At 45.5% G+C, this 13,488-nt stretch overlaps 1 protein-coding gene across 3 annotated transcripts; it reads right to left on the bottom strand.

Moving 5' to 3' along the window:
- Positions 1-750: 750 nt before the first annotated feature.
- Positions 751-13,474, bottom strand: nox5 (NADPH oxidase, EF-hand calcium binding domain 5). 3 transcript variants are annotated; one of them, XM_071462020.1, is made up of 17 exons: positions 12,265-13,474; positions 10,155-10,285; positions 9,911-10,061; positions 9,456-9,666; positions 8,957-9,194; positions 8,122-8,275; positions 7,869-8,041; positions 7,251-7,433; positions 5,598-5,730; positions 5,016-5,155; positions 4,718-4,918; positions 4,598-4,642; positions 2,627-2,751; positions 2,433-2,517; positions 2,200-2,299; positions 1,948-2,114; positions 751-1,584 (listed from the first exon to the last, which is right to left on the bottom strand). In XM_071462020.1, exons 2-17 carry the CDS (start codon positions 10,272-10,274, stop codon positions 1,453-1,455), a joined length of 2,358 nt encoding a protein of 785 aa, XP_071318121.1. In that variant the 5' UTR covers positions 10,275-10,285; positions 12,265-13,474; the 3' UTR covers positions 751-1,452. The 3 variants fall into 3 exon arrangements, with proteins under 3 accessions (XP_071318121.1, XP_071318103.1, XP_071318112.1); XM_071462002.1 differs by having other exon boundaries at positions 4,598-4,918; XM_071462011.1 differs by lacking the exon at positions 12,265-13,474 and having other exon boundaries at positions 4,598-4,918; positions 10,155-11,101.
- Between the last annotated feature and the right edge of the window lie 14 nt (positions 13,475-13,488).

Below are 13,488 nucleotides of genomic sequence, written 5' to 3'. Positions count from 1 at the left end.
AATGGGTCTGATTTTAGCAATATTGCACAGGTGGAAGAAGGCTGTCCTAGAGACTTGCTTTATATGTGAAGTAAAGGACAAGTCCTGGTCAAAAATGACACCAAGGTTTCTGACTGTAGCACTGGAGGCCAAGGTGATGTCATCCAGAGTCAGTATATTATCACATAGTGTATCTCTGAGGTGGTTTGAGCCAATTACAATAACTTCAGTTTTGTCTGAATTTAAGAGTAAGAAATTACTGGTCATCCAGGTTTTTACGTCCTTAAAACACACCTGAAGCTTGGCTACCTGGTTAGTCTCACCTGGCTTCATGGATAAGTACAGCTGGGTGTCATCTGCGTAACAATGGAAATTTATCTGGCGCCTCCTAATAATGTTTCCTAGAGGAAGCATATATAGACTGAAGAGTATTGGTGCTAGCACCGAACCTTGTGGAACTCCATGACTGACTGTAGTGTTGATAGAAGAGTCATTATTAACATGAACAAACTGGAGTCTATCTGACAGATATGACTTAAACCAGCTTAGTGTGGTTCCTTTGATGCCGACCATATGCTCTAGTCTCTGTAATAAAATCTTATGATCGATGGTGTCAAATGCAGCACTAAGATCTAGCAGGACAAGTACAGAGACAAGTCCATTGTCTGAGGCGATGAGGAGATCATTGGTAACCTTAACCAGAGCTGTTTCTGTGCTATGATGGACTCTAAAACCTGACTGAAAATCTTCAAACAAACCATTTCTGTGCAGATAATCACATAACTGGTTTGCAACAACTTTCTCAAGGATTTTGGAAATAAAGGGGAGGTTGGATATAGGTCTATAATTGGCTAAAACATCAGGATCAAGAGTAGGCTTTTTAAGTAGAGGTTTAATTACTGCAACTTTAAAAGCCTGCGGTACATAACCAGTTGATAAAGATAAGTTAATCAGACTTGATATAGAGGTGTCGATTAAAGGAAAAACTTCTTTGAACAACCTTGTTGGAACGGGGTCTAGAAGACAAGTCGATGGTTTAGATGAAGAAACTGTTGAAGTGAGCTCAGAGAGATGTACAGGAGAGAGAGCTGATCACATCACAGGTGATTTTATTATCTGATAGATGTTCCATATGCAGACATCAATGAGTCAGAACAACACCTACACAGGTACATTATATAAGTGACATGTCAACAGTGAAACCATGAAAACATACCAGTACATATATGAGTGAACAGCTAACACAAACTGACTCCTACTGACCAACAAACTGTGGCAGGAAACACAACACAAAAGGTTGTTAGGGAGCTGCTGGGAAAAACACACAGGGTACAAAGCAAAGGCAGGCGCACGCACACGCACACACACACACACACACACACACACACACACACGCACATATACACACACATGCACACACGCACATACACACACACACAGCAGGAGTTGTGTGTTGAGAAGCAGGATGCCTCCTCAGAAGTTTTCCTTGTAGAAGTTGAAGCCAAAGTGTTCACACTGAGCTTTGATGACTTTAGCCAGAGCTGGAGAGCCACAGTAAAACACATGGACCTTCCCCTTCTTCTCCTCTGACACCTTCTGAAACACCTGACACACACACACACACACACACGGTAGCTGAGTTTGAGAAATGCTACAAACTGGAGAAACTGAAGAGCCAATATATCACTGACAGACAGAAACTTTATTGCTCCTGAGGGAAACACAGGACACTCTGAGGTCATAAAAACTAAATCATGAAACATACATGTTCTTTAAAGGCTCCATTAAATGAGGAATAGACCAGATGTTAGGCCTCAGCCAACAGTCTGCTCTATCAGATATAAACACACTTACCTGACACAGATGAATCAATAAGGAAATGAATTGTCAGCTGTAGTCCTACATGATCGATTAGGTGTCCAGTTAAGAGCTTTGAATATTCAGACAAAAGTGACTGAGTGTGCTCACCTTCCCCCACTCAGGTCTTCCAGGTTGGGTTCTGGTCCTCAGTCCAGTGATGGAGTCTCTCTTCTCCTTCTTGGCCAGCAGGTCCAGCGCCATCTGCAGGCCAATGGCCTTCATGTCATTCTTACTGAGAGCTGACGTCATGTACATGTGCATCTCCAGGAAGCGGCCTGTAAGGACACAGGTTTGATTTCTGTCTGTATCTGATCCTGATGCTCTCTCTCTCTCTGTCTACCTCTAATGTCTCTCTCTCACCTTCTGGCTCCTCGTCAGCCTGGTCCATCTCCAGTTTGGTCAGTAAACTAACGAACCATTCAAACGACTTCTGGTCTCTGTTGATCCAGATGAAGTCCACCTGCAGGGTCCACACAGACTCAGATCCTCATCTATTCACATCAACAAGGTTTCCCTCGTTGATTCACTGTATAATGAGGTGTTACATACCACCTGACATCACTGGTAAGTCATGCAGAGCAGTGTTTTCTTACTTTGCGTAACTTCATGTCGCTGTCTTTAATGTTCTCACACCAGGAGTAGTTGCAGTTGGGACAGTTCTGCTTCCTGCGGCGGTATCTGTATCACAGAAACATTTATGACAAGATCTCATCCTTTCATTTAATTCTTTTTAAGATTTGGTCTGACCTCTGACCTCATGTAGCCCAGGCAACACCCCTTTTCTTACCGATACATGATGCTCTGCAGGATGGAGGCAAAGGGCGTGATCCCAATACCGGCCCCGATCAGGACGGCATGTTCAGAGGCAAAGATCTGTCTGGTTGGAGTCCCGTACGGTCCATCTACATAACACTGACACGTGACAGACACAGAAGAAGAGACTTTATATACGACAGGATCTTTCTGTTCAGAGGAGAACCTGAGGAGAGCCTGAGGAGAACCAGCTACAGCTGGTGGATGATTTCTACAGTGTCACATAAACCTGAAACCTGGTTTAATCAGGGAGGGGGGTTAGAGAAATCTGATTTTTCCTGGAGAACACAGATTTATTTAAAGCTCCATCCAGTCTAAAGGTAGATGTCCATGTGTTTGTGATTATAAAGCAGGTCTAGGTTCTATATTAATACTGTGAAAGTATCAAAGCCTCAGTCCACAGAGAAATGCACACAGCCTGTATTCAGACACTGAGCCTTAAAACCAGCCGTCAGGACTTCTGGAACTTTGTGATGTCACAACTAAGCCCTGCCCACCTGGACCCACCATCCAACCTTGCAGGATGCTATATCTTCTCTGCTATATTTTTACTGGATCACTCAGAAAGAGCCAATCAGAAGAGGGGCTCAGATCCTCTCTTCTGATTGGCTGACCAACCTGTTGTTACCAGAGCTCCAGAGAGAAGCCTGAGAGAGGAGATGTAAAACTACACTGAGATGGTTTTTGGTTGTTAAACCACAGATATATCTTCTGATGGAGATCAACACTTCAGATCGGGGGTGTCCAAACTATGGCCCGCAGGCCAACTGCAGCCCGTGGGCCATTTTTAATTGGCCCGCAGCAAATTCTAAAAATATAATGGAATATGGCCCACACACAAAACTTGGCTTGACTGTATTGCATTTCTTAGTTCTAACACCAGGTGGAGCTACTGAGTTGAACAAGGCAGTTTCTCCATAAAACAAAGTGACTCGAAGAATTTTGCCACAGGGGACCAAAAATGGCAGAACCAAAGAAACGCTATGGCTAAGTTGTGACTGCTGCAGTGGTTTTATTCCCTGAGATCAGAAATCGACCAGTTACGCAACTTCAATGTTGCGCACTTCCCCACATTGTTCGAAATCAAATCTGCTTTTCCAAAGGCCGATCTCTCTGATCAAAAGGAGCAATGTGTGTCTGTGATCACCTCTCTCATGACAGAATTTTCTCAGCACTTCCAAGATTTTTCTGTTGAGAAAGAAATCAAGCTGTTCTTGACTCCTTGATGGACACAGAAGAAGTAGAAGAGAGTCTGCAATTAGAACTTATCGAAATGCAGTGTGATGATTCTCTGAAGAATCAACATCAGCTTCTCTCCTTACCTGACTTCTACCGGAGCGTGGAAAAGTTTCCTCTGAGACGCCACGCAAAACATTTTCTCTGATGACTCTGAACAAAAGCAGAACAATTCGCATCTCAACCACCAAACTGACTCCTGACCTGCCAGCCATCCTGCACTCCACAGCGCAACATCATTGCTCCCATTGAGTGCAACACTTTTCCCCTCATAGGGGAGTTAAAAATGTATTACACAGTATCCATGTGTTAATAAGCCCAATTACTTGATAAATTTAGTCATTTTATGTTGATAATTTTCTAACAAATGTTAGTTGATCTGCTAACAAGCCAAACAACTTATTTGTATAACAAGCTTGAAATATTTACAGTACAGGGCCCAGCTGTTTGTATATTTTCCATATGTGGCCCTCGGTGAAAAAAGTTTGGACACCCCTGTTTCAGGTAAAACACTGGAGAATATAAAATCTGAAGCTTCAATGTTTGATTATTTAATTCGTAATTAGACAGATTTACAGTGAGCAGGTCACTACAGTGCAGGTAAATATGTTGTCTAATTACCTGTGTCGCCTGATGTGTGTCTGGTTTCCTGAGTGAATGTAAACGTCTTAGATTTGATGGTGTATCTGTAAATGTAAGATTTTCTCACCTTGATGTTGCAGAATCTGTGGTTTTCACCAAACTTGGCAGAGATCTGCAGAGTGAACGAAAGCAGTGGTAACACACCTGAACCACAGCTGATATACTGACGACCACACCACGTCCTTACCTCCCTGAGTGGAGGGGCCTCTCCTCTCTCGGCCGGCCCCAGCTCATCTGTTAGAGGCTCTACTGGCCTCTGAGCTCCACAAACCGACACGGGGGCCACGCCGGACCTGGAACCGTTCAGTCGGTACATCGTCAGCTCGATGGCATCGTCCTCGTTAGAGGCTACAGCTCTGTTACAGTCTGTAGAGCTGAACAGCTCCTCCTGCAGAGGAGCATCATTTATACACCTGGTTGATTTACTGTGTGTGTGTGTTTGTGTGTGTGTGTGTGGGTGTGTGTGCATGTGTGTGTTTGCAAACCTGAGCCTTCAGCTGTCTGCGGTTTCTCAGACTGGTAGCCAATCTCTTGGGACTGACCACCTGACTCTCTGGTTGTCTGAAGTACTCGTACAGTCGGTTGGTCCACTGACCCATGGAGCGGATGTGCAGCCACAGAGCATCTGCAGGTCAAAGGTCACAGCAGTCAGGGCGTGGTCCCACACTGGGCTGGTTCTAACAGACTGAGAGCAGCCTGTATTCAGTCTCTGGTCTCCGCTCCTGAGTTGAACCTGGATGAGGAGGAAGTCTCTTCACACTGGATTTAAATATTGAAGGCGGAGCTGTGGCCCACTCACAGTGTGTGGGTCCCTTCCTGGGCCCAGTACTGAAAAACTGGCTGTAAAGGTCAAATGCTACAACTTGTACTTGATGTTGGCAACAAGGTGATATTGAAGGATCAGCATCTGTGTAACAGACTGAGCTGAGGGATATATTCATGTGCTGTGTCACAGAGCAGCAGTTAGTCTGGAGAATCAACCCTGTGTTCAGAGAACACACTGATTCTGAAGACGGTGTGTTACTGTGACACACACACTGTGAGATAAAGACACAGGTGAGATGTACCTGACTGCTCCGGAGCGCTGCTGATGGTGAACGGGTGCCACTCATACTTGGCGATCACTGGGATGTTGATGTAAACGTAATCTCCAGGTTTGAAATGGAAGAACTGGGGACGCTTGATCACCAGGTGAGTCACCTGAGTGCAGACCAAAACAACATCAACAGGAGTCAATCACCTGGTTCCTGACAGGTCACATCACTGTCACTACATTAATCTAAACCAGACTGAACTACAGTCCGGACTGGGTCTGACTCTGATTCCCCAAAGGTCTCAGACTGCGACACTGAGAGGATCTGACTCCTGCTGTCAGCACAGCAGAGGAGAGTTTGTGGTCCACAGAGAGGAGCTGGACCACGTGACTGAACTCTGACGGCCCCAGAACCATGTTCCCGTATTAACAGGGAGTGAAACCTTTATCGATCTTTACAGCTGTGACGAACACAGACTCAGCTTCACTGTGGGTGAGTCACTGATTTTATAATGAATCCATCCATCATCCATCCATCTGTTCATCCATCTGTTCATCCATCCATCTGTTCATCCATCTGTTCATTCATCCATCATCCATCCATCAGTTCATCCATCCATCATCCATCCATCTGTTCATCCATCCATCATCCATCCATCCATCTGTTCATCCATCCATCATCCATCCATCTGTTGAATCCATCCATCTGTTCATCCATCCATCATCCATCCATCCATCTGTTCATTCATCCATCTGTTCATCCATCCATCATCCATCCATCTGTTCATTCATCCATCTGTTCATCCACCCATCATCCATCCATCATCCATCCATCCATCTGTTCATCCATCCATCATCCATCCATCTGTTCATCCATCCATCATCCATCCATCTGTTCATTCATCCATCTGTTCATCCATCCATCATCCATCCATCTGTTCATTCATCCATCTGTTCATCCACCCATCATCCATCCATCATCCATCCATCCATCTGTTCATCCATCCATCATCCATCCATCTGTTCATCCATCCATCATCCATCCATCTGTTCATCCATCCATCATCTCATTCATCCATTCATCTGTTCATCCATCCATCATCCATCCATCATCTCATTCATCCATCACCCATCCATCTGTTCATCAATCCATCTGTTCATCTATCATCATCCATCCATCTGTTCATCCATCCATCATCCATCCATCTGTTCATTCATCCATCATCCATCTGTCTGTTCATCCATCCATCCTCCATCCATCTGTTCATCCATTCATCATCCACCCATCTGTTCATCCATCCATCATCCATCTGTTCATCCATCCATCAGTCTGTTCATCCATCATCCATCTGTTCATCCATCCATCATTCATCCTCTCATTGTCTCTGACACTATGATTCTGTTCAGTTTTTGGAGACACGTCAGGTTCAGGTATTGACAGATGAGGTTTGTGATTATGTGTTTGTGTGTCTGTGTGTGTGTGTCTGTGTGTTTTTGTGTTTGTCTGCATGTGTGTGTCTATGTGTGTTTTTGTGTGTGTTTGTGTTCCTGTTTGTGTGTGTGTCTGTGTGTTTGTGTGTTTATGTGTTTATGTGTTTGTGTGTGTCTGTGTGTGTCTGTGTGTGTTTGTGTGTGTTTGTGTGTGTTTGTGTGTCTGTGTTTGTGTTTGTGTGTCTGTGTGTGGCACCTTGGACGGCAGCAGGTTCACCTCCACGATGTAAAGACCTCCCATATGAGAAACAGCGATTCCCACAATCTTCTCCAGCAGGAAGAGCAGACCTGGAACCACGAACCACTTCCAGAAGTTTGCACAGTGAACCATGAGCAGAGACCACACCCACACATAGGACAGGTGAGACCAGTAGAACACCTGAGGGAGAACCAGCAGACCGGCTCAGTCCACAGACCAGAGACTGGTTTTAATCATGTGACTTACTGCGGTAACTGAACACTGACAGCAGAGGGAGACATCTCACACACACACACACACACACACACACACACACACACACACACACACACACACACACACACACACACACACACACACACACACACACACTTGATCTTGATCCTCATCCTCATCCTCATCTCAGTTTAATGTTTAATCAACACAAACCAACTGTCACAGAGAAAACAACTGATCATTAGAAACAATCAGGAATCAATAACTGATCACTGTGACAGACAAGGAGTTTGGTTTGTGTTCCTCAAACCTGAATCAGTGAACCTGCTCCACCTGATCCTCCCTGGTCCAGGACCTGACTGCGTCCTGAGACCTTTGGCAGTGAACCCGGTCTCTTACCTCGAAGTGTCCGCTGCGTCGTACGAAGGTGCTGGAGCAGAGCACCATGAGGCAGATCACCACCTGCAGGATCACTCCGGTCACCGAGGCCGTCCCCTTCACCCAGCCGATCCCGGGCCGCGTGGTCAGCAGGTACTCCCACAGACTGTACTCGCTGCTCTCTGACAGCTGGACTGGGAGACACAAAGAGAGCGGCCGTGAGGAGGAGCATCACCTGACTGTTACCTGTGTGCTGCCGCCTGTGAGTCTGTACCGAAGTTGAAGACGTGAGCAGTGGTGTGAACCAGGGTGTAGCAGAGGATGGCGTAGCCCACGATCTGATGCAGTAAGATGTTCTGGTCCAAAGGTAAGACCCTCACCACCCATGTGGCCCTCAGCCAAGTTAAACAGCGACGCAGCATCAGCACCTGCACAGTGAAGGTCAACATGCACAACCACAACATTTAGCAGGAGTGATAAAGTGTGCAGCTCAGTAATGACCTGCTGATCAGCTGATCCTCAGGTGAGGGATCAGTGAGTCTCCAGGTCAGAGCCGAGACTCAGCATCAGTCATGTTTCTAAAACCGTCTCCATGGGAACCTGAACTGCAGCAGATAGAAAAACATTCAGTGTGTCTCACTTTATTCAGTCATTTAGATTCTTCCACAGGAGGCAGTCTGTAGTTTAATGTTGAAAATCATCATCATAACATCATCATCATCCACCTCCTCCTCATCATCATCATTATCGTCATCATCATCATCCACCTCATCATCAACCTCATCATCATCATCAACCTCATCATCGTCATCATCATCACCATCAACCTCATCATTATCATCAACCTCATCATCACCATCATCATCACCATCAACCTCATCATTATCATCAACCTCATCATCATCATCATCAACCTCATCATCGTCATCATCATCACCATCAACCTCATCATCATCATCATCATCATGTGTTTGTGATGTGAAAGTGTCCAAAGGAGCCAGTACCTATACCTGTATCTGTATCTGTGAGTTAAATGATCTAATGTGGTCGAATTCATTCTCGGACCCCCCAGCAGCACTAACAGCCCCCCTCCCCTGACGGTGTCGTACCATGACGAAGGTACAGTTGAAGTTGAGACACTGTCCGCAGCCCTTGGCCACCATGTACCAGGCCCCCCCGTGGCTGTGCTGCAGCATGGCCCCCACGAACAGCAGCAGGCTGAAGCAGGCGTACACACACAGGAACAGCAGCTTACGGCTGTTGTTGTGCCAGTAGGCCCGGGTCAGGTACCGGGGGGTCTGACGCTTCTTCTGGTCCAGATCAGGGGGCTTCAGCCAGTTAGCAGCACTGAGGGCGAGAGGTTACAGTCTGAGTTTGTTCAGTTTAATGTCTGAGCTGCTTGTTTCTATGGTAACAGTCGGTCACTGACCGTGAAGGAAGTGATGATGCTACAGACTCAGAGACCAAACACTGAGCTAAAAGAGCGGGAACCCTGGACTGAGCCTGGTCATGTGACACAGACACAAACACATGGATCATGTTGGTCACAGACTGTGGGGGAGGAGACCACAGTCTGGTGTGAAGGCTGAGTGTCAGTGACCGTCAGACCTGATGGTGAGGTTCTCCATCACCTCGGGGAAGGTCTCCAGCTCGGCCTTGAGCTCCTCGAAGGTGATGGCGCCGCTGTTGTCTTTATCAGCCGACTCAAACAGGGCCAGCGTCAGGTCATCCAGCTTCTCCTCCGGCAGAGAGATGGCACTCTCGCGAAGACACGACTTCAGAACTGTCCTCAGCTCGTCTGGATCAATGGAGCCGCTGCCTGCAGACAGAAGGTGGGGGGGTGAACATCTGACAGTCATAGTAGATCTGGTCTGGACTCTGTCCCGGTCTCAGTCAGTCGTCACAAACTATTGATCACAAACTATTTCCTGATCGTTCTTCAGTGAGCGCCACAGATCGATCACCTGGAGTAACATCAGATTTCACCTATACCTTCCCTTGACATGTTCAGTGTTGTGTCAGTGTTTGTGTTCTGTGTGTGTGTTGGAGCCTCGTGTACTGACCGTCCACATCGTAGACCTGGAACAGGAACTTGAGCTTGTCGGTCTCGCTGCCGTGGATGAGCAGGTCAAGAGCTTTGAGCAGCTCGTCCAGACTGATGGAGCTACTGCCGTCCGAGTCAAACAGAGCAAAGAAACGCTCGGCGAAGAAAGACTGCACACAGCAACACACACATTACAACACACATCACAACACAACACGTCACAGCAGAATCAGCATCAGGCCTCCTGCTCATCAGCATCTCACCTCTTTGACCTTCAGAGCCGTTTTGAACTCGTCAAGGTCAATCTCTTTGTCGTCTCCTGCAATGGTCTCAAACTGTTTGGTGACCCACTCCAGCCACCGGGCGTCCTCGTCCAGACTCATGGTGACCGGCTCTGGAGGACAGATACCAACAGTCTCATCAGTCTCATCCTTCTGTTGTGATCTGGGGTGTCTGGTCCAGGACCTGAAGAGGTTTTCCCCTGAACTATCTGATTGTGAGTTCCTCAGGGTTCAGTCCTGGATCCTCTTTAATCTCTACATGTTCTCTTCAGGACAGTGTCCATCAGACAGTGTCCATGCTGACGACATTCAGTTTTTACATCTGTCAAGTCTCTTGTGTTTTTATCAGGAGTCTCTTTGCTCGTCTCTTACAGAAACACCTGCTCTACAACACTCTCCACCCACGTCTCTCTTCTCCTCACTGTCTTGTTTCATTTCCATCTCATTAAACGTTCTTCGTGACGTGATGAAGCTGACACATCTTGGTCTGAGATCAAGCTGAACCACAACAAAACTCAAGTCCTGGTCTCTGACCCAAAAACTGAACTGGAAACGCTTCAACAGAAACTTACTGGACCTTTAAATTAACTCCAGTTTATCTGTTGATAAGTGTAATGTGGTTTACATAAAGCATAAAAAGGCTTTAATGAAGAAACACCAGGTGACATAAAAATAAAATTAACAAGGTTTTAAAAGGAGAAAATCAAACAGAAGATAAAAATAAACTCAAATCAAGAGAACAAAACAAATAAACATCAAATTCATTCAGTAAAAGGAAAACAGGAAAATCTTAGTGAGACGAGTTCAGACTGAACCAGTCCCTGGATCCAGCTGTTCTACAGTTGTTTTCATGAAGCTGATTCGTGTGATCAACAGAAACTCTGACACCTGTTTGTTCTCCTTTCTGCAGTCACATGAGAACCTGGAGAACAAAGGTCTGAGTGAGAACAGACACAAACAGTCTCAGTGTTGAACATCCAGCGTCTCTGGTTTCTGCTCTTCTGTTTGAATCAACCTGAAGACGTCGCCTCGACTGCAGGAGACTGATTAAACTTCATCCTCACACGAGGCCGACGACTGATCCATCAGATAGACAGTAACTGGGGGGTTGGTTGGTTGAAGCTCTCACACTCAGAGGAAGGTAAAGAATAAACCAAACTAAACAGAAAGAGACGTGAACTAAGGGGTCAGGTGATCACCTGTCAGTCACCTGATACAGACGACACAGGTTTGACCAGGTGTCACTAACCTGGACCAACACAAACTAAAGGAGGTTTTCAAATGAGAACTTCATGTCAAAGGGCTCATCTCTATCTCATCATCTCATGCTGCAGCGTCACAATAATAGCAGTGTGTGTTGAGTCATGTTGTGTGTCTATGCGGCTCAGCTCAGCTCAAATGGCCAACCTTCATGAACAGCTGAAGTCCTGTGGACGTCCTGCTGTATTCCTACAGAGGGATGGCCTTTGACAGACTGCAGCATCATTTAGGACGTTGCCATGGAGATGTCAGGCACAGGGAAAGAAAAACAAACACAAATTGCAGGCAAAACCTATGAGACAACAAACCTGGTTTCCCTTCAGAGACATCCACAATACAAACTGAAGAAAACACAGACCAGTACCAGCTGCTGCCTGATGTCGAGTTTTCAGGGTCAAGTAAACTTTTCAGTGTTTTCAGGTTGTCTCATTACATCACATCAGCAGCTCAGTGTGTTTGACCTGGTCACAGGATTATAATGTGAAGGATTTTCAGTCACAACCAACATGAAAAGTTTAATTTTGTCAACCTCTGAATATGTTAAATGATTATTAGATTATTAGTTTTCCATGACTTTCTGTTTATTGTTCAGTAGAAAGAATTAATAACTGCTCTATTAAGTACAGATGATTTAATAAATTATTGTTTACTAATCCTCACCGAAGTGAAATGATGTTTCCTGTGATGTAACAAGACAAACAGAAAATTCTCACAAGAGAAACTGGAAAAAATGAAGTAAATAAGTAAATAAAATAAACTTAAAAAAAACATTTAAGTGAGGTTTCACATGAACAAGCTGCTGCAGTGTCTCAAGAAAGAAAGAGAAGTTTACCTTGCAGTGACTCTGGCTCCGTCCTCAGCTGCGACTCCGTCCTCAGAGCTTCATGTGTCTGTGTCTCCTCAGTCTCTCTTCACGTCCTGTCGGTGTCAGCTGGAGCTGACATTCCCCCCCAACCCCCCACCCCACAGAGGAGCAGCAGTTAACCATCTCTGTGCAGACAGGACGACGGAGCAACATGATGCTACCCGAGCAGAACAGAGGAGAACATGAAGAACAGAGGAGAATGTGAAGAACAGAGGACATGAAAAACAGAGAACATGAGGAAAAGAGGACATGAAGAACAGAGGAGGACATAAAGAACAGAGGACATAAAGAACAGAGAACATGAAGAACCGAGGAGAATGTGAAGAACAGAGGACATGAAGAACAGAGAACATGAAAAACAGAGAACATGAAGAACAGAGGAGAACGTGAAGAACAGAGGACATGAAGAACAGAGGAGAAAGTGAAGAACAGAGGACATGAAAAACAGAGGAGAACGTGAAGAACAGAGAACATGAAGAACAGAGGAGAATGTGAAGAACAGAAGACATGAAGAACAGAGGAGAATGTGAAGAACAGAGGACATGAAAAACAGAGGAGAACATGAGGAACAGAGGACATGAAGAACAGAGGAGAACATAAAGAACAGAGGACATAAAGAACAGAGGAGAACATGAAGAACAGAGGAGAATGTGAGGAACAGCGGAGAACATGAGGAACAGAGGACATGAAGAACAGAGGAGAACATAAAGAACAGAGGACATAAAGAACAGAGGAGAACATGAAGAACAGAGGAGAATGTGAGGAACAGCGGAGAATGTGAAGAACAGAGGAGAACGTGAAGAACAGAGGAGAACATGAAGAACAGAGAATATGAAGAACAGAGGAGAACGTGAAGAAAAGAGAACATGAAGAACAGAGGAGAACTTGAAGAACAGAGGAGAACGTGAGGAACAGGAGAATGTGAAGAACAGAGGACATGAAAAACAGAGGAGAACACGAGGAACAGAAAACATGAAGAGCAGAGGAGAACGTGAAGAACAGAGAACGTGAAGAACAGAGGAGAACGAGAAGAACAGAGACAGAGGAGTCAACACATCTCGGATCCTCAGGTGACGACAGGTTTGGATTCAATTTGTTATAAAACCAAAGGATTGAACCATTAAATGTGACGATTGGCAGATTAACTCATAATTAAAATCATTTAGCTGCATCATCATCATCGTTTTACTG

This window comes from Trachinotus anak, unplaced genomic scaffold, assembly GCF_046630095.1.
Source record: "Trachinotus anak isolate AG129_WGS33_773 ecotype Australia unplaced genomic scaffold, CSIRO_AGI_Tana_v1 ptg000002l, whole genome shotgun sequence".
NCBI lineage: Eukaryota > Metazoa > Chordata > Actinopteri > Carangiformes > Carangidae > Trachinotus > Trachinotus anak.
Note: the sequence above shows the minus strand (reverse complement) of the source record. Positions and strands in the feature narration are given on the sequence as shown.